At 42.1% G+C, this 22,457-nt stretch overlaps 1 protein-coding gene across 4 annotated transcripts in view; it reads right to left on the bottom strand.

Moving 5' to 3' along the window:
* Positions 1 to 22,457, bottom strand: part of LOC144754735 (flavin-containing monooxygenase 1-like) — a 633,385-nt gene that overhangs the window by 136,879 nt on the left and 474,049 nt on the right. For all 4 annotated transcript variants that reach the window (XM_078642912.1, XM_078642930.1, XM_078642937.1 and 1 more), the window contains exon 6: positions 21,206 to 21,402. In XM_078642912.1, coding sequence (XP_078499038.1) covers positions 21,206 to 21,402 — 197 coding nt within the window. The remainder of the gene's footprint in view (positions 1 to 21,205; positions 21,403 to 22,457) is intronic.

The raw sequence follows: 22,457 nt of genomic DNA, 5'->3' as shown, positions 1-22,457 counted from the left end.
GGGACAGACTAATTTGCATATAGCCAGGTTCTGAACTGGGATGGTGCAGTGAGCTAAAAAACGGTGATGGATCAAGCCCTGATCTGTTGACTGGGTAGGAGTGTTCTGATTAATTCAGATACTCTGTCCATCACCACCCCCTTTATGAATCATTTTGGCCACCATAAGCGTGGAAGGGTATGCTCAGATGTGAGTCCCTTGCTCACTGCACCATCAGGATTCAAGCAAGCCGGGCCGAAGACGGCTGTAATGCCAGAAACCGGTCCCCGGAAGCTTGTTTCCTTTCCAGTGAAGAATTGGCTTGGTAGTTTGGTCTGCCCTGTTCCCATGATGCACTGGGCCAGGGACAGACTAATTTGCATATAGCCAGGTTCTGAACTGGGATGGTGCAGTGAGCTAAAAAACGGTGATGGATCAAGCCCTGATCTGTTGACTGGGTAGGAGTGTTCTGATTAATTCAGATACTCTGTCCATCACCACCCCCTTTATGAATCATTTTGGCCACCATAAGCGTGGAAGGGTATGCTCAGATGTGAGTCCCTTGCTCACTGCACCATCAGGATTCAAGCAAGCCGGGCCGAAGACGGCTGTAATGCCAGAAACCGGTCCCCGGAAGCTTGTTTCCTTTCCAGTGAAGAATTGGCTTGGTAGTTTGGTCTGCCCTGTTCCCATGATGCACTGGGCCAGGGACAGACTAATTTGCATATAGCCAGGTTCTGAACTGGGATGGTGCAGTGAGCTAAAAAACGGTGATGGATCAAGCCCTGATCTGTTGACTGGGTAGGAGTGTTCTGATTAATTCAGATACTCTGTCCATCACCACCCCCTTTATGAATCATTTTGGCCACCATAAGCGTGGAAGGGTATGCTCAGATGTGAGTCCCTTGCTCACTGCACCATCAGGATTCAAGCAAGCCGGGCCGAAGACGGCTGTAATGCCAGAAACCGGTCCCCGGAAGCTTGTTTCCTTTCCAGTGAAGAATTGGCTTGGTAGTTTGGTCTGCCCTGTTCCCATGATGCACTGGGCCAGGGACAGACTAATTTGCATATAGCCAGGTTCTGAACTGGGATAGTGCAGTGAGCTAAAAAACGGTGATGGATCAAGCCCTGATCTGTTGACTGGGTAGGAGTGTTCTGATTAATTCAGATACTCTGTCCATCACCACCCCCTTTATGAATCATTTTGGCCACCATAAGCGTGGAAGGGTATGCTCAGATGTGAGTCCCTTGCTCACTGCACCATCAGGATTCAAGCAAGCCGGGCCGAAGACGGCTGTAATGCCAGAAACCGGTCCCCGGAAGCTTGTTTCCTTTCCAGTGAAGAATTGGCTTGGTAGTTTGGTCTGCCCTGTTCCCATGATGCACTGGGCCAGGGACAGACTAATTTGCATATAGCCAGGTTCTGATCTGGGATGGTGCAGTGAGCTAAAAAACGGTGATGGATCAAGCCCTGATCTGTTGACTGGGTAGGAGTGTTCTGATTAATTCAGATACTCTGTCCATCACCACCCCCTTTATGAATCATTTTGGCCACCATAAGCGTGGAAGGGTATGCTCAGATGTGAGTCCCTTGCTCACTGCACCATCAGGATTCAAGCAAGCCGGGCCGAAGACGGCTGTAATGCCAGAAACCGGTCCCCGGAAGCTTGTTTCCTTTCCAGTGAAGAATTGGCTTGGTAGTTTGGTCTGCCCTGTTCCCATGATGCACTGGGCCAGGGACAGACTAATTTGCATATAGCCAGGTTCTGAACTGGGATGGTGCAGTGAGCTAAAAAACGGTGATGGATCAAGCCCTGATCTGTTGACTGGGTAGGAGTGTTCTGATTAATTCAGATACTCTGTCCATCACCACCCCCTTTATGAATCATTTTGGCCACCATAAGCGTGGAAGGGTATGCTCAGATGTGAGTCCCTTGCTCACTGCACCATCAGGATTCAAGCAAGCCGGGCCGAAGACGGCTGTAATGCCAGAAACCGGTCCCCGGAAGCTTGTTTCCTTTCCAGTGAAGAATTGGCTTGGTAGTTTGGTCTGCCCTGTTCCCATGATGCACTGGGCCAGGGACAGACTAATTTGCATATAGCCAGGTTCTGAACTGGGATGGTGCAGTGAGCTAAAAAACGGTGATGGATCAAGCCCTGATCTGTTGACTGGGTAGGAGTGTTCTGATTAATTCAGATACTCTGTCCATCACCACCCCCTTTATGAATCATTTTGGCCACCATAAGCGTGGAAGGGTATGCTCAGATGTGAGTCCCTTGCTCACTGCACCATCAGGATTCAAGCAAGCCGGGCCGAAGACGGCTGTAATGCCAGAAACCGGTCCCCGGAAGCTTGTTTCCTTTCCAGTGAAGAATTGGCTTGGTAGTTTGGTCTGCCCTGTTCCCATGATGCACTGGGCCAGGGACAGACTAATTTGCATATAGCCAGGTTCTGAACTGGGATGGTGCAGTGAGCTAAAAAACGGTGATGGATCAAGCCCTGATCTGTTGACTGGGTAGGAGTGTTCTGATTAATTCAGATACTCTGTCCATCACCACCCCCTTTATGAATCATTTTGGCCACCATAAGCGTGGAAGGGTATGCTCAGATGTGAGTCCCTTGCTCACTGCACCATCAGGATTCAAGCAAGCCGGGCCGAAGACGGCTGTAATGCCAGAAACCGGTCCCCGGAAGCTTGTTTCCTTTCCAGTGAAGAATTGGCTTGGTAGTTTGGTCTGCCCTGTTCCCATGATGCACTGGGCCAGGGACAGACTAATTTGCATATAGCCAGGTTCTGAACTGGGATGGTGCAGTGAGCTAAAAAACGGTGATGGATCAAGCCCTGATCTGTTGACTGGGTAGGAGTGTTCTGATTAATTCAGATACTCTGTCCATCACCACCCCCTTTATGAATCATTTTGGCCACCATAAGCGTGGAAGGGTATGCTCAGATGTGAGTCCCTTGCTCACTGCACCATCAGGATTCAAGCAAGCCGGGCCGAAGACGGCTGTAATGCCAGAAACCGGTCCCCGGAAGCTTGTTTCCTTTCCAGTGAAGAATTGGCTTGGTAGTTTGGTCTGCCCTGTTCCCATGATGCACTGGGCCAGGGACAGACTAATTTGCATATAGCCAGGTTCTGAACTGGGATGGTGCAGTGAGCTAAAAAACGGTGATGGATCAAGCCCTGATCTGTTGACTGGGTAGGAGTGTTCTGATTAATTCAGATACTCTGTCCATCACCACCCCCTTTATGAATCATTTTGGCCACCATAAGCGTGGAAGGGTATGCTCAGATGTGAGTCCCTTGCTCACTGCACCATCAGGATTCAAGCAAGCCGGGCCGAAGACGGCTGTAATGCCAGAAACCGGTCCCCGGAAGCTTGTTTCCTTTCCAGTGAAGAATTGGCTTGGTAGTTTGGTCTGCCCTGTTCCCATGATGCACTGGGCCAGGGACAGACTAATTTGCATATAGCCAGGTTCTGAACTGGGATGGTGCAGTGAGCTAAAAAACGGTGATGGATCAAGCCCTGATCTGTTGACTGGGTAGGAGTGTTCTGATTAATTCAGATACTCTGTCCATCACCACCCCCTTTATGAATCCTAAGAATATAAGAGGCAGAAACAGGGAACAAGGATGCAGAAGACTGAAGTCTTGCTATATAATTATGTTGAACAGTAAGCTTCTATATGGCTTAAATTGGGATGAAGAGATGTATATAAACCTGTAAAATCATTAGAGGCTGGCCACTGTGTTACTCTAAATAACCACAAGTCTAATGTTGTTTGTTGAATAAGGAGTATAATAATTGTAAGTTATTTTACACTTTGTGCACTTTTTGGTAAAGAGGAAGGGTGCTGAAGAACAATCAATAAGTTGAGAAATCTGGGAAGATCTGATAAAGAAATGTCAAGAAATCATACAAAGAGGAAAACATTCTATAAGTAGTACCCACTTTGGGTTTGATGGAACCTATAGCCTCTGTATGGGCTGTGTATTGGCTGGGTAGTTCATTTTAGCTAAGATCTTTATAACAAAAAAACTCAAAAGTGATCGCTTTAAACCTATATGGGACTGCTTTGGTGATTATATTATGGATGTCTAACCATAAATGTTATACTTTGTTGCAGTAGGTAATTTCACATCAAATGCTAAGCTTGTTGAAATTAATCAGAAACTTTAGTAAGATCAACAATTTGAGATAAGCAGGCAAGCCATACTGACTTTTAAAGAGCCCACGTTAAATTATAATTCATGGCATGATTGAAAACATGATTTTTAATTGTGATTTGTATCAACAATGGATTAGTTCATTTTAGAAACAATTAAATAAGCATGTTTTCATAATCTTGAAGTGTTTTCTCAATGTCAATGCTGACACGCATAGCATTAGATGTATAAATAGAAATAAAAATGGTGATATCGCATGTGAGCAAGGTGGTTGTGACCACCAAAACGTATAGTTCTTGCTGAATAAATGAATATAAGAAGTGGCTTCAGCTATGTCGGTGCCTGCGTACGGAGAGGAGCAGGAGTGGAAAGGTATATATATATATCTACAGTGAAGGGCGCGGAAGAAGGCTGTAGTGCCGAAATGCATTCACCGCCACTGTACCTGAGAAAATAAAGCGAGCTGTCTTTCCAGAAATCCCCTTTGGCCTCTGAGTTTTTCTTGAGTGGAGGGACTGTTTTTGTGAGATTTACTGCGCCTGCCAGGGACGCAGAACAGATGGCCCTGCAACACCATTGGTGCCGGAAAGAAATACTGACAACGAGATGGCTTCAGCGGTTTGAGGTCGAGGTATCGACAATTCCGGTGACTGCCAGCAATCACGGAGCACTATGGGGAGATTTGGGTATTTTACCTGCACTGGGCGAAAAGTCCGCAATTGACTGCCCCTGCCCTGTCTGTTGTTCTGCAATGCTGGCCGTTGCGGCACGAGGGGACAAAGGAAGATGGCCGTAGCATCGCCTCCAGACTGAGTGCCTCACAAACCAACCTGCACCAGCACGAATTAACCATTTTGCCTCACTCCTCCACACCACCCTCTCGGACCGGCCGACACAGTGCCTTCTGGGAATTGCAGTTTATCCATGGACACTGAACTGCTATGGGTGTGACGACATCATCAGGGGGAGGAGTATTGAGTGCTGGACAGTATTTTACACAGGTGGGAGTCATAAGGGTGAAGGATTTTCTTCAGTGAAGGGTGCGGAAGAAGGCTGTAGTGCCGAAATACATTCGCCGCCACTGTACCTGAGAAAATAAAGCGAGCTGTCTTTCCAGAGATCCCCTTTGGCCTCTGAGTTCTTCTTGAGTGGAGGGACTGTTTTTGTGATATATATATATATATATATATATACACACACACACACACACACACACACACACACACACACACATATATATATATACACACATATGTATATATATATAATGTACATTTATAAATCATATATATATATATATATATATATATATATATATATATATATATATATATTTTGGGTAAAAAGCAAATGTCAAGTTAATGTGACATTATGTTAAAAAACAGAAATGAATTGAAAAAACAAAGGTTAAAGTGACGTTATAAAAGTAAAATATGCAGGAATGCCCAATATGCCCAATATGTAAACGCGCCGGAAAACGGAAACCTTCAGAGCCCCCAGCTGCGGTGGAAGCTCTGCCGAGACCAGGAAGAAGGAGTCGCCCATTTTTCGGCAGCCAGGTGAAGCTCAGAGGAGCGGGAGCTTGGAAGCTGGAGCAAGCGGCAACGGAACCTGTAGCGAGGCAGCCCGAGACAACCAGCAGGTGAGGAGGTGTGCGCCGAAGTAGCTACGGACGAAGAAGAGTCCGATATCTGAGTGCAAAGTAAAGCAGTGGCGAAAAGCGGCAAAACAATAATCTGTGCAATATTACCATGTCGGCGGCAGTAGTTAAGAACCGCGAACATGCAGCGGCAGGAATGTTCTCTGACGAGGCAGTACAGCCAAGAGCGAAAGACACAGTTACCGGCATAGATACCACCGCCGGAGGAACAGGAATAAAAAAGAAATATAAGGCGCTTGAAAAACTAATGCGCATGGAAACTGCTAAATGGTGGGAGGCCAAATCATTACGTGGTTATCTGGATGTTAACCGCATACCTCGGGGGCTTAGGATAATGATAGCCCCCAATTACGACACACCCAATCCCCGCCTAATGGCCGAATGGGCAGAATGCAATCTAGACTCCTCCAGGAGGTTGGTGGAGATTTTAATGAAGCATGCGGAGAGTGACCGCGAAGAAATTTTGCCCAACATTGATGTGCTGTGCAGAGAGATAGAGGCGCTAAGTGACCCACAAGGAGTCAAAGATAAGTATGTAGAGAAAATGGAACAACGCTTGCAAAAAGAGGAAAACAAAATCAAAGTGCGAAAAACGTACAAATTTAGACGAGACAAAGAGGATTATGAGAACGGAAGGATTTTTACCTTCTCAAGGAAATATGATGTGGTGAGGAAGAATGCAGGAAAGGTGTTCAATCAACCCACTGTGGCAGCACAACAGTCGGCGAGCTCTGCACCCGAGACCCCTTCAGTCTCAGGGTCGAGTGTGTACACGGAAAGTGGTTCAGAGGATGGCAAGGAAAGTAGCACCGCCATAAAACCAACGATGGGGGAAGAGCTGGAATATATACAGCAAAGCAGGCGGGAGACCCTACGCTCAGCAACAATAGTGCAACCGGCAAAAAATGGCGCACGAGGAGCAGGAGGGAGGGGAGGGCCGCCCAGAGGAAACGTGACAGTACGAGGAGGTTGGAACCGGGGTTCGTGGAAAAAGAAAAACAAAAATCAGAGTCAATGAGGGGAGGAGGAGACAATATGGCGGATGTCAGAACAAACTCAAACACCATCATAAATTTGTCTGAAATAGCCCTCACAGAGGCGGAGAAGCAACTATTGTCACTGGGTTTGTCTTTCTGCCCGGAATCTAACTTCCAATATACAAGAACCAGAGCCGACATCTTTCTTTTTATCCGTAAATTAAAGCTCCAGAAATTTCACAAGTTGCAATCGAGGGGCAAATTGAAAAATAAAACCAACGTGGGTACAGGAAATAAGAATACCAATCTTTTGTCAAGTGACTTTGAAACCCTGGCTGTGGCTCAAAGCATTATTAATACATCTAACATGGTACCCAACAACACCGCATCTCAGGATAGTGAGATTTCCTTAACACCGTTCCCAGTATTGACCACACAGGAGGTAAGAAGCCTGGGCAATACCAAACCGGAAACCCCCTTTAAGATCAAATCTAAGTTTGTGCCAATCATGATAAAGGACTCGATAGATGTTTTCAATGAAATTGTAGTGGCACAAGTGAAAAAACTGAACAGGAGAATCCAAGCAACAAAAAGACATCGTTCAAATGAAGAAATCAAGTATGGTCTATTGGTTGACAAATTGAAAAAAGAGAATAAGGTCGTAATAAGGAATTCGGATAAAGGAGGGAACATTGTGTTGTGGCCCCTCTCTGAATATCTTATTGAAGCAAACAAACATCTAGGGGATACTCAATGTTATGTCAACAGCACACCACTCAATTATAAGCGCATGCAGGATGACCTATGTACCAAATTACTGGCATGGAAAAGCTTGGGGTTATTAAACGAGTTTAGGTTTCTAAAAAAAGAATTCCCCAAAACACCGGTAATATATTTTATACCGAAGATACATAAGGACCGGGTGAGACTTCCTGGCCGTCCTATTATTGCAGCATGTGATGGCCCACTAGAAAATCTTTCTAAATATATTGACTTTTTTTTACAGGAGCATGTGGTGGAGCTGGAATCTTTTATAAAGGATACAGGAGACTTCCTATCATAGATCAATAAGATTAAGTGGCAAGATGGATACTACCTAATCACCCTTGATGTTTCATCCCTGTACACTTGCATTAGAAACCAAGATGGATTAAGAGCAGTGAAACATTTCCTAGGCAAAAGAAACATGGAGTTTGCGGAACACAATAGAATGCTCATGGACCTATTGACTTTTTGTTTAGAACACAATTACTTTTAGTTCAACAAACAAATGTATCGCCAAGTACAAGGGGTAGCCATGGGGGCCAGCTTTTCCCCCGGCAACGCCTGCCTCTTTATGGGCTGGTGGGAAGAGCTGGTCCTCAGGAGGCAATATACCAACATATACATAGACAAGATTGTTTCTTGGCTGAGATACATTGATGACCTGATAATTGTGTGGAAAGGTTCCTGGGAAGAAGCCATAGATTTCATTGGAGAGATCAATGTGAATGATATCAATTTAGAGTTTACGCATAACATAAGTAATTGTCATGTATCTTTCTTGGATGTATCAGTAAATATAGTAGACAGTAAGATATGTACAACGTTATTCAGAAAGGAAACAGCAGGGAATACGTTGTTACATGCAACAAGCGCACACCCCAGACACCTTATACACAGCATCCCGTACGGGGAAATGCTAAGGCTGCGGAGAATATGTAGCCAGGAAGATGAACTTAAAAAGCATCAGCAGGAAAGCAAGGCTAGGTTCTTAGAACGGGGCTATGGTGCAAAAGTGATTGATGCTGCAATTGCCAAATCCAATGTGAAAATGAGGGAGGATCTTATAGGAGGTACAGACAATCGTAAACAGCTAGAGATTGAAAATGCCCAAGTAACACAGGACTCCCCTAGGTTGATCTGGACTTACAATAGACAGCACAAGGATTTGCGCAAAATCATACAGCGCAATTGGCATGTGGTAAAGGATGACCCTGTAATAGGTAGCCTTCTTCCTGAGTTTCCTGCAATAACATATAGGAAAGCCACCTCCATGGCTGATTCATTGGTAAAGCCGGGCCGACGACGCCTGAAATGGCAGAAACCGGTCCCCGGAAGCTTGTCTCCTTTCTGGTGAAGAATTGGCTTGGTAGTTTGGTCTGCCCTGTTCCCATGATGCACTGGGCCAGGGACAGACTAATTTGCATATAGCCAGGTTCTGAGCTGGGATGAGGCAGTGAGCTAAATAACGGTGATGGATCAAGCCCTGATCTTTGGACTGGGTAAAAGTGGTCTGCTTAATTCAGACACTCTGTTCATCACCACCCCCTTTTCTGAATCGTTTTTGGCCACTATAGGTGTGGCAGGGTATACTCAGACATGAGTCCCTTGCTCACTGCTCCATCAGGATTCAAGCAAGCCGGGCCGACGACGCCTGAAATGGCAGAAACCGGTCCCCGGAAGCTTGTCTCCTTTCTGGTGAAGAATTGGCTTGGTAGTTTGGTCTGCCCTGTTCCCATGATGTACTGGGCCAGGGACAGACTAATTTGCATATAGCCAGGTTCTGATCTGGGATGGGGCAGTGAGCTAAATAACGGTGATGGATCAAGCCCTGATCTTTGGACTGGGTAAGAGTGGTCTGCTTAATTCAGACACTCTGTTCATCACCACCCCCTTTTCTGAATCGTTTTTGGCCACTATAGGTGTGGCAGGGTATACTCAGACATGAGTCCCTTGCTCACTGCTCCATCAGGATTCAAGCAAGCCGGGCCGACGACGCCTGAAATGGCAGAAACCGGTCCCCGGAAGCTTGTCTCCTTTCTGGTGAAGAATTGGCTTGGTAGTTTGGTCTGCCCTGTTCCCATGATGCACTGGGCCAGGGACAGACTAATTTGCATATAGCCAGGTTCTGAGCTGGGATGGGGCAGTGAGCTAAATAACGGTGATGGATCAAGCCCTGATCTTTGGACTGGGTAAGAGTAGTCTGCTTAATTCAGACACTCTGTTCATCACCACCCCCTTTTCTGAATCGATTCATTGGTAAAGAGCAGCCCTGAGTATAAGGACTCTACAGGTTTATCACTGGCACGAAAGGGATTTTATAAATGCCCTCACTGTAAGGCGTGTACATATGGAGTAAATAGGACCTCTTATATCACGGCCTTCAGTGCGAAACCACAAATGATTAAGCATCACCTTACCTGTAAGAGTGAATATGTGGTTTATGTCTTGGAATGCCGTTGCAACTTGAAATATGTAGGGAGTTCTAAGTTGCCAGGCCACAGACGGATATTACAACATATAAGGGCAATCAACAACAATGACCCAAGTTACCCTGTGGCCAGACATTTCCATGACATGCACGGTGGTAGACCCAAAGATCTCAGATATTTCCTGTTAGTCACTGTCCCGATGCAGAGAAGAGGAGGGGACAGAGAGGGGATGTTGCGCAGGTTGGAGACTCACTATATTCTTTTATTAGACACCATGCAACCGAATGGTTTGAATATGGGTGAAGATCTGCATACATATTTGGATTAAATACATGTAAGAATACCTATAGGAAGTGCAATGAGATTAGATTATGTATTGTGACCGTTGATGTTCTAATCCTATCACCATATTGACGATCATGCTATCAGGTTCTGCAATATTACTGTTAAAGTGTGAGTAGAAAAAATGAAATAATAGGAATTTTTATGAATGCTTTTTTTGCAAATAGAGATATATATTTTTGTACTATGGAACATTATTGTATTTGGATTTTAGGATTTCTTAATTATTTATGAATGAATTAATGGATAACCTGAAGGTGTATAAGATTAATTGTGGGAATCATTCATCATTATACATATGGAATTTGAACATTTGAACGAGGAAAACCTGTTTCCATAGGACATAAGTTAGCATAAGCTATGGTGGTCTCTGGAGCCAATGGCTGTGCATTAGTGCCTTGATGACTTTCATGTAATTGGTTAGAAATGATTTCAATTTAATTTAACACGGTTAGGGAGCACTGTTTGATTGTCTGTTTAACAAAGAATACAAAAACATTTTTTTTAAATTTTTTTTTTTATGGGGTGGGTTCTAGCGATACACTGTATATGATTTTATAGGCATTAGATTAAATACATACAATGATAGATGAAACATTTGATGCAAGATAAGGTCGATTGATTGACACCGAAAGAGGGTAGGTGTCAAAGTTGGATTTAACCCAGGAAACAAAGAAACTCTGAAATATGACATTAATAATACAACAAATGTCAAATAATATTTATGAGCCTTGGGCCAATGCATTTAAGCACGTATGTTCTTTTTTTAATCATTGTTGAACAAAAACTTGGATTATGTATTTTACAATAATGTTTAGTGAAGAAATATTCAAAGTATTTTCTTTATGCCTATTACAGCACTGGCACTTTAAAATGCGGTGTATCTCACGACACTGTTGTCATGTGATCAAGGCAGGGATCTGCCGAAACGCGTCGTGACGATATGGCAAGCACAAGAATAAATATTTAAAATTGCACTGAACCTGGTTCTTCCTCGTCTTTTCAAGTTTGTGAAGCAGGACGAGCCTTGCAGCATATATATATATATATATATATATATATATATATTCACTGAAAAAACCATAGGTTATAGACCATATATAGTTAGGAATTAGCATTTAAAAAACCTTATTTTACTCACACAAAACCATTGAAATTCCATATATAGTTAGTTGCACTAACTATATATCGCGCACCCGCAATCCACTGCTGATGATGTCACATATTACATCATTCATGACATGGTCAGTGACATCACTGATGACATCACTGATGACATCTCAAATGACATCACTGATGACATCACTGATGACATCTCATTTGACATCAATGACCACATCACTGATGATATCATTCATGTGACAATACAATGCATCTCCTCACATTTTAATATAACCTCTGTTTCACCCAGTGTTAAATACAGAGTATAATTTTTTAAACCATTGACACACCAATACTAGTTACTACATACGCACTCACTGATTCCTATGTCTACACACACATTCACTCATTCACCCATACAATCATTCATACATACAATCACTCATCTTTACAACACTATCATATGCACTCATACACCTATACAGACACTCACAGTCTGCCACTCATCCATGGAGTTACTCACACACCTAGTCAGTCCTGTAAAGAATCAATGACACTTCCATTTTCTTGTCTATACAGTTAAACATAGAGCACCTTACATTTTCAAACATATACTAACACATACTTACCTTCTTATACAATCATTGATACAAGTACACATTGATCTGCACAGAGTCACACACCTCCCAGCCAGCCACACACACACTCAGTCTCCCATACAAATACTTGGACAATCAATCAGTAACCCATATAGTTAATCATATAGCTACTGATCAACACATGCAGCAGTTTACAGAACAACAGACATAATGATGCACAAATTAAGACAGTTTAGTCACTAACCCATGCACTCAGTGAGACACATTTAATCACTCACTCATACATTCAGTCATGCACCTACTAAATCCTTTGTCCAGACACTTATACTTCCACTCATTCTTCAATATGTAAGACACATTTTAACTTTACAGAAACATACAGTCACTGGATGTTGTCATCAGTGATGTCATCAGTGATGTCATCAGTGATGTCATTTGAGATGTCATCAGTGATGTCATCAGTGATGTCACTGACCATGTCATGAATGATGTAATATGTGACATCATCAGCAGTGGATTGCGGGTGCGCGATATATAGTTAGTGCAACTAACTATATATGGAATTTCAATGGTTTTGTGTGAGTAAAATAAGGTTTTTTAAATGCTAATTCCTAACTATATATGGTCTATAACCTATGGTTTTTTCAGTGAATTTTCAAGGTTTTGTAAATGCTAATTCCTAACTATATATGGTCTATAACCTATGGTTTTTTCAGTGAATTTCATTGGTTTTTTAACAGCTAATATCTGTAGCTGTAAAATGTATTCTTCTTTAAATCCAAAAATATATTTTATATGTTTATGAATAATTTTTTTTTAAAATATTTTTTTTTCTTCGTTCCCGCTTCGCGAATCGGGAAGCTTCCCGTTAGCTGACCTTGATGCCGCGAAATAGACCGCGAGCCGGTAAACGTTTCTTTACCGCAACTGCCGCGTTAGAAAACAACATCGTGACGCCTCCCGTCCGCATGACGTTTCACGTTGTCGCGTGATACGTCATATGACGTGCTACGTTAGCGAACTGGTACGCGAAGCGAGTCGCAAAGCGCAGGTTTCTGGAAGCAAACCGGGAGGCCCTGCAAAGCGCTTAACGTAAACACAGCAGGTCATGTGACTTGGTAATAACACTTTTCATTGGTTCATTTCACTTTTGGTTTCCTAATGATGTAAGACTAGGTCATATCATCTAAAATGAACACTTTTCATTGGTTGAGAACTCTTGTTTTTCCCAAATGATGAAAATCCCTCCTTCTTTCCTCACTCTGACTTTCATCATTGTGAGAGAAAGACCCTTTGTTACCAGTGAGCAATGGCTTCTTTAGTAGCTTCAGCTGGTGCTTCCCCACCACCTCCACCACATCCAAGGAAGAGTGGACCACCTGCTCAAGTTATAATTCAACAAGAAGAGGAAGAAGAGGAACAGGACGACGAGCACGAAGAGAGGCAGTTTTTGCCTGAGGAGCCCAGGACGTCTCACCGGAAAGAAAACTTCATTTGGCAATTTTTTAAAATTCCCAAAGGTCAGAAAAAAGTAAATGCAAGATACGTAACTTGCCTTATATGTCAAGATAGACTGTCCAGAGGGACCGAGAAAAAATACAGTTTCGGAAACTACACAATGCATCGCCATATGACTAGGTGGCATCCTAACAACTACAGTGCTGCACAGTTTCGGAACGACCTAGATAATCTCCCTATTATGGCCAGAAGATCTGTTATACCGGAAGTAACGGGACCAGAGGGCAGGGAGATGGTGCCAAATATACAAATGAGATTTGGTGAAGTAAAACAAGTCTGCGTACATTGCAATGGATTCATTTGCTACAGAGAAAGTAGCATCACTCTGATCAACAGAGCTATTGACAATCATATGCAAGTTTGTACGAAACGCCCCAAATAATAAATACTTTTTTTTTATTTTGTTGCTCCGGTTGAGCCCTTTACAATGAATCGTTTTCATTGCCCCCTCCAAGAAAAACCCCAAAAAATATAAAACTGTTCAGAAAAATTCAAAAAAAGTAAAAAAATGTTCAGAAAAATAAAAAAAATATATAAAACAACAAAAACAATAAAAAAAAAGTTCTTTTCAGAACTACCTCCCCGTTATTAAAAAATTTGGTACAATATTTGGAACTGTGCCAACCTCTATTTCTCGTAGTTCGCTTCCCAGTTCGCTCGCCGGTACGCGAACCGGAAGTGAACCAAAAATTTTTTTTAAAAAAAAGAACAGTAAGTATAAGGGAAGGAACCAGACACTTATGTTAAAAGAAAGACAGCTATAGGGGAGTAAACTAGAGATACTATTACCCGTAATCCACTGCTGATGATGTCACATATTACATCATTCATGACATGCTCAGTGACATAATCAGCAGAGGATTGCGGGTTTTTTGGCAACGTGCCTTATCCACGGTTTAATAACGCTGCCTTTTGCTTTATATAAGTTTTCAAATTGTATGAAATATATACCAATAGGTTGTTATGAACCTTTAGGTAGTGCTTTTCTTCATGAGGTCTGGTCGCTTCCATACACATACAGATGTTTCAAAGATGATCAAGAAGTTTATCTGAATGGAGAGGAATGCACTGGGACGCCAGATCATTCACTAATGTGTAGGCACATACAGTTACACGGTTCATGCAACAAACACCGACCAAATATGGCTTGCGTGTTGCAAGGCACGCCAGTTCCTGCTATCATCCCCACGTTCAAGTTGTTGGAAAATGGTAGTTATTTGATGCTCAATAATGAAGATTGTTCTGGGTTAATTAAAAGTATTCCTTTTATCGTAACAGTAAGTGAACGGGTTATTTGCTGCAGAAATGTTCTATTTCCTCCCACACATGAACATAGGGAGTTTTCAATCTCGCCACAAATACCAACCTTGGGAGCACATTTCAACGGCATGGCAAGAATAAGAGCTCTTTCGTCTCAGAGAGAGGTGGCCTTGAGTTCGGCCCGTGAAACTTTCGTGCTTCACATAGCGAACACCCGTACAGAGGTGCAGACCCTTTTCAATACAGATTTGCCTTTCCATTTCAGCAAGATGGTTCGGACTATCTTTAACGCGTCCTCCACAAAGGCCCTGGCGCACTTTTTTAAAGTTGTTACCAGTGGTCTCGTGACTTCATTTGAGAAAATCTTTGGAGTCATCCCTGCTTTCTTTCATTCTATTTTTTCCACTCTGCTTCGTGGATTCCCATTTTTACTTGCATTACCAGCGGACGCTCTTGTGCTTTTTTACATTTTTAAATATGGATGTCCCTCCTGTGCAAGCTCCCGCCCTGCAGCTGCTGACACTGTTCCGCAATCGCATGCTAGAATATTATGGCACAATGCCGTTGGCGATATTAAGCACGGCATATGGATTATCTTTTCGATTCTCCTACTTCACCTGTGTCCAGCCTGTATTTCACTGCCTGACCTGTGATTTCGATTGGGCCATTGATTTGTGTCTCTGCGGACCGGTTTCTCCTGACGTCGACTTTAATCAGCTGATGACTCCTATCATTACTCACGAGTTGGTTTGTCCTGGCGAAAGGATTATGGCTGTGGCATTGATGCATGGACTAATTGGTCCCTGGAATTTACTGGCGGCAACACAGTCTTTCTTGGAACAGAGCTTTCTTGAAAACCCACCGAGCTGTCCTCTGATGGTGATAGAGGATCCGGTGCTGGGAGAGCACGTATGTTCTTTTCCGCTTTTAAATTGGATGGCTGAACTCTTTTCGGATGAAGACAGTGACTTCCTATTGGAGGCTGTTGCAGCTTATTTTGCATACACAGTTATGTCATAGACCTTTTTCATGTTTGATATGCTGAGTACTAGCATTTCATTGACAATTCATTGACTTATTTGTCAAGTTTTTATTATTTAGCTTGCCTATTGGCTTAACACTCGATAAAGTACTTGGCTGTTTTATTTTTCTTTAGCATTAAATTTTCCTAGTTTTTAATGTTTTACCTTGCGGACCGTCCACATATAAAGTTGCAATCTGCTCTCATGAGATGGCACTTCTATTATCTTATTCAGTTCGTTTCCGGATCATGGGGAGGTGTCATCTAGGTCCTGGATATCTTTACACCGTGTTAAGTTAGCATGGGCTCATTACCGGTTTAAACGCTATTTTTCCTTTTTTGCAACTTCTGCACACGACACTTAGTTGTTGCTTTAGCTTTCAACCTAGTAGTTCATCGTGGTTTACATGAGAATAATATGTTATTGCTCTACTATCTGCTTTGCTTGTTAAACTATATCTGTACAGCGAGTGCTGAAGTTTCAAGAACAACACGATACAGAATTGTTATGAGGTCTGATCTCCACGACTTCATACTCATAACATAAGTGCAGCTTCTGCCAATTCTGGGCATGAGGCGGGTTTTATATTGCTTTGCCGAACACACATACACAACAGTTGATGCGGTTCACATGAAGAGAGAGCTGGTGTATGCTGATGTGATTCCTTCAAATCTAAGGCACTAAAGTATGGGCACGCCCTAAACCAACACAAACAGACCTTCTTAGCAAATAATATAATATGTGTATTAGGGAGGGTGAGATATAAGCAGCCGCGGGCCGTGGAGGGAGTTACGGTGGGGCAGGGAGGCGGGGAGGGGGAGGGGCAGGGTGGAGCCCTCTCCACCCTGCCCCTCCCCCTCCCCGCCTCCCTGCCCCACCGTAACTCCCTCCACGGCCCGTGGCTGCTTATAAGTGTTGCTAACTCTTATTCATTTACAGCATGTTAACATACTGTCACCATTCGCTTTTTATGTACTAGTAACTATGCTGGTAATTTTGCTACTGATAATATGTGTACTTGTATTATCTAAGATACTACGCCTGAGAAGACGGCATTAGTAAATAAACATTTCAAATACACATGTGTTCTTCTTAACTCCATGTTCTGGTTTCTAAAAAATATATAACGACCGACTGTTCATGAGTTCCACGTATCCTGAGGTACTATAAGTTCATATTCTGGATTGTCTAAACATTGAGAGTTTGTTATATCCAATATGACACTGTACCTAGCTTGCTAAGGGGTTTTTGATTACTAAGGTGAGTTTTGGGACACCCTAATTCGCCGAGGTTCCAATCCTCTGTCCACAGTTCTGTGTGAGAACAGAAACCCTGCGACAGGGGCACCCCCGACCCTTGCTGGAGCTTCATCACACTTGCGATACAACTCCAGCAATGCGCCACCTTTACGGCACAGATACATCACGCATCTGTGCTGTTTTTGCCCCATGATGCGCCGCATTGTAAATGCAGCACACCATAGGTGACGGAACAGCGGCACAGAATGACTAACACATCCCTGGTGATGCGCCAGTCATCATAAATCTATCCCTATGCTTCTTATCTTGTTAGAGATGAACCGCCATATGTATCATCAAAGTTTTTTGCATTTCCTAAATAGCGAACTTTAAGGAATAAATAGCGATTCTTTACCATTCCTAGTTTGCGATGAGCTATTTGCTAATTACAAATTACCCATTCATTTCCTTCATTTCCATAGGGCGGTTGGACTCACTTTTAGCTCGAACGGCTGAATGGATTTCCACGAAACTTGGCAAAATTGTAGGGACTGGTAGCCCGATGTGCCTTTGCTATGTCTCAAGATATATGCTCCAGTGGTTTTTACGAAAATTAACTTTGAAAAATATATATTGGGCTACATTGGCCTATATATATGTTGGAGCCCAAATGTAGCCCAATGTAGCCCAATGAAGCCCAATGAAGCCCAATGTAGCCCAATGTAGCCCAAAGATGGCCGCCAGAGACAAAAAAAACAAATGTAGCCCAAATATCAGCCAGATGTAGCCCAACTATAGCCCAGTGACAGAATGACCAATCAGCTTCGCAAACCTCCGTTACGCGAAGCGGAGCGCTGTTACAGATATATATCTTTTTTTGAACGTTAATTTCTCAAAATCCACTGGAGCACATATATTGAGACCTAGCAAAGGCACATCGGGCTACCAGTCCCTAATATTTTACCAAGTTTCGTGCAAATCCATTCAGCCGTTCGATTATTATTATTATTTTTTTTTTTTGCCCCGCGGGGCCCTTTTAAAACCTCCACATCAAACCTAGGGGGTCAGCGAGGATCTACTATGCCCCCTTATGGTCATTTGCCCCTTCGCTTTGGCCTCCTCTTGTCTCTCGATCCTACCGAGAGACAAGATGGCGGCCGCTACGGACTGTTTGGAATGTTTACAGACGCCGGAGAACCAATCAGCTTCGCTTCACAAAGCTCCGTTGCGCGAAAAGTACGCGTACTGGAGCGCTGCCCGGTCCGCTGTTACAGATATATATCTTTTTTTAAACGTTAATTTCTCAAAATCCACTGTAGCACATATATTGAGACCTACAAAAGGCACATCGGGTTACCAGTCCCTACAATTTTGCCAAGTTTCGTGCAAATCCATTCAGCCGTTCGGGCTAAAAGTGAGGCCAACCGCCCTATGGAAAACTCAATGTTAAAATCACGTTTTGGGACCCCCCTTTTTTCTCGGCCCCCCCTTGACAAACCCCCCCCCAAATTTTCAAGGGCTGCTCAGAAACAAAATGTGCCATTTTCCTGAAAATTTCAGCCAATTCCGTCCACAAACGCCAAAGTTATTAGACATAGAATTTTCAAAAATCCCATAGAGAAAAAATCCTAACTATATATACCTACTGGCGACCGCCAGTAGGTAATATATATATATATATATATATATATATATATATATATATATATATATATATATATATATATATATATATATATATATATATATATATATATATATATATATATATACACACACACATATATATATATACACACACATATATATACACACATATGTATATATATATATAATGTACATTTATAAATCATATATATATATATATATTCAACTCCAAACAATTATACTCGCACTCGTGCAGGAATGTACATTGGCAGGTTTTATTTTATCATTGTGCCATCACAGCACACAGCATAACAACCTACGCGTTTCGATCACTAGATCTTGGTCACGGTTACAAACATTAGTCCTACTTCTCTTTCAGACTTAAATACCAGTTCATCATGTCTGCATTATTATGATGCATCATGGTTATGGTAGTAACTTTTATAAAACATTTTCTTTTTTTCAATTATTTTCTTACTATTCACATGGCATAATGTCGTGCTTAATTACATTTTCTTATACCTGCCAATATGTTTAAACGTATATTGGTCACAATTATTTAGAACCAAAATCTTTAGAACTACAGCGCTTTCATTGCATAAAGCAGGAATTTCTCAACAATTTTCTAATTGTTATATGCACATTTGCATCTTTTGGAACCTTGCGTTTCAATTAATCTTTACCCCTTGGGCAAAATATTCGTTATGCTCGCAGGTTTTTTACGGGACTCAGTGCCCTAATATAATATATGCATTTGGCTTATAATCAAAGTTTAGTATGCTATCTAACATCCGTTATATCATTGCATACAACCATTCCATATCCCTTTCGCCTGCTTCAATTATGCTCTTCATTATTGCGCATAAACATAATAGTATTTTTAGGACTTAGTGCCTTCTGTTCATCACAGATATACGTTTTCCAATAAATTCAATGGTATTTTAGCCAGTTGTTACGAGGATAGTTCAAATCAAAGGTGCACATAAAGTTCTTCATCCCCGTTCAATCCATAAGGAACCTTTGTTTTGAATCGGATGGTTAGTCTAGATTCTAGACGTCGTATTGTCATTAGTCTATTTCCCCCTCTTTCTTTTAAGGGAACTGTTGCCAGCCCGCTGTACGTTATATTTTTCCATGTCTTCTTGTCATGGGTCAGCATGTGTTTGGCCATTGCATACTTGTGATCACAATTTTCTATTGCTCGGATGTGTTCCAATATTCTTTTGTTCAATGGGCAAATCGTGCTTCCAATATATCTCATGCCACAAAAACATTGCAATAGATATACTACATGTGTTGTCTTGCATGTAATTGTGCTCTCCACATTGAACATTTTTCCATTTGGATCTTTTATTCTTGACAAATTTCTTCCCAATTGCTTATATTTCTTTCTAAGATGCACACTCACATATATGACTCGGAGAGAATAATTGGAGTTCAAGACATACTATTGGAATAATTTCTCTAGCAGAAACCGGTGTTCTCATCTACCCCAGTTGCCAATGAGTTTGTACCTATCTTGGTATTAAATTACTTTATGTTGAACTTGACTACCTAGCATGCCAAGCAGATGGTGTATATGAATGTGCTTTGAAGCTTTAGAGATTGCAGTCATGTGGATTGACAGATTTTGATGAATCTTGGTAATAATGATTTGATGCAACTCTTTAAATTAGGACGTATTTGTATGTGAAGTCAGTAAATGGGTATCCCAAAAATATATTAGAGATCCTGCCCTTTGAGGCGGATGTTGGGCATGCCCGCCTTAAATGGTATGATGGAAAGAATCATAAGTCTTATAAACAAAGTCATTTAGGGCCATAAACTCTGCAAACTCAGAGGGATTGTAATGTCTAAATGTTGTTTTAATGTGTACTAAGCACATTTTGTGATTCAATGTCAATCCCAAAATAGGTTTAGAAATGCATACTGAATCACAGTTTGGGTGTCCTCCCAAATTACAATTCGGAATGCTGTGTAGCAATGGTTTGCAATCGAAATTTCAGGAATAACCCATTAGTAAGTTTCTGACACCTCACAGCAGGTGGTAATCAATACACAAAGAGGAAGCAGCATCCAGTGGACCCTTCATGCTTTGTCCATGCTAACAAAATGTTAGTTTGGAAGGGGGAAGGAATCCAAGCGTCAAAAAACATGTGCTGGGTGTGAATAAAATATATAAAAAACGAACACAGACATGATGGTCAACTGACTCCAACAAGTCACCATTCCAGTGATGGTAGCCAACTGGAGTGTGTTGGAATTTGTGACCTACTACATGAACAGTATTGAAGTAGTTTGGATCACAATTCACAGTGAATGGTAATCTTGTTAACCGACCTATTAGTACATAGGGCAGTTCACAAAATACAATTCCATTTGCAAAACATTAGCAAACAATATTTGTTCACATGCTGCGCAATACTTAGGTAGTCATGCAGGAGCTGCTTTTGTTATAAAGAAAACCAATAAAAGCTTTTTAAAAAAGAAAAACACACCTGTCCCGCTGAAGCCCATAATTTGACTGATCAAAACGATGATTCAGATGCCTCTCTACCAGCCAAAACACCACTGGATTAGGCAAAGACAACCGGAGCCATGTCTTAAAGCGGGTCAAGAACAACAAGCCGTAAGGGTAGCCACCTTCACCGGTACGACTCATAATCCAGGCTCCTCTCCTGCTGCTCAGTAACACCTGAAAAACAAAGCAGCCAAACAGCATCTACATTTGGGTACTCTTTCTATTGTCCCACCCTGGCCCAGTACAGCGCAATCAAAAAGTCTCAATAAAACATACAATAAAACTTCACTTAAACCCTTGTTTTATGTCATTGTGATTTACATTCAAATTTGGTATAAAGTTTTAAATGAGACAAGTTAATATGATGGTTAGTAAAAGAGATGGGGTTAATATGTTTACTGAAATGGGTAATCATGCCCGTCTCTAGAATATTTGGGCTGGGAGGGCCATGGACAAGGATGGGTGGCCCACGGCCATGGATGGTTCGTGGCTAAAAAACTACAAATGATTGCAGAGATCTGATATTTTAGGTACTGACACCTGTCGAATTTTGACATTTTTACTCCATAACCACCAGCCAACGAGTACATGTTTTGTTTTCCCTGCTAAGCTTTTGGTTTAATGGAAGGGGAGGGATGCTGAATGCAGATGGACTACAGCATGCTCCTAATCATGTGCAGCAGCCTAAATGTTCCTGCTGCCACACGTTAATTTACAGCTTTTGATGTTTTAAAGAAAAAATGTGGCAGCTTTGCAAATCAATCAAGCTTAAAAATGTGGCACAGTAAAACCCTGTAATTACTTCACACTCCTACATACTACCATAATGTAGACTTAACCATTATTTAGCCACCCTTTCAACGCACATATTTACTAAAAACCACACTTAAAAACTGATTTATGGTTCTGACAAAAAGGGAAAAACCACTGACTCTCATCAGTTTTGGTAACCAACACACACAACTCTTGCCATAACTCATGCTGCCTCTCATACTCAAAACACTAGGGGCCTCATTTATGAGGCAGTGCGTCACTTTTACGCCGCCGGTGCATCACTTTTTGTGACGCACCAGCACGTAAAAAATGTGCCTTGTTGCACCATATTTACAAACTGACGCATCTAGGTAGATGCGTCACTTTGTAAACTCCTGCGCTACATTATACCTTCGCCAGGTATAATGTATGCGGGGGGGCGTTCTGACGCAAGAAAGAGTCATAGAAGTGACGCA

The sequence above is a fragment of the Lissotriton helveticus genome, chromosome 1_1, assembly GCF_964261635.1.
Source record: "Lissotriton helveticus chromosome 1_1, aLisHel1.1, whole genome shotgun sequence".
NCBI lineage: Eukaryota > Metazoa > Chordata > Amphibia > Caudata > Salamandridae > Lissotriton > Lissotriton helveticus.
Note: the sequence above shows the minus strand (reverse complement) of the source record. Positions and strands in the feature narration are given on the sequence as shown.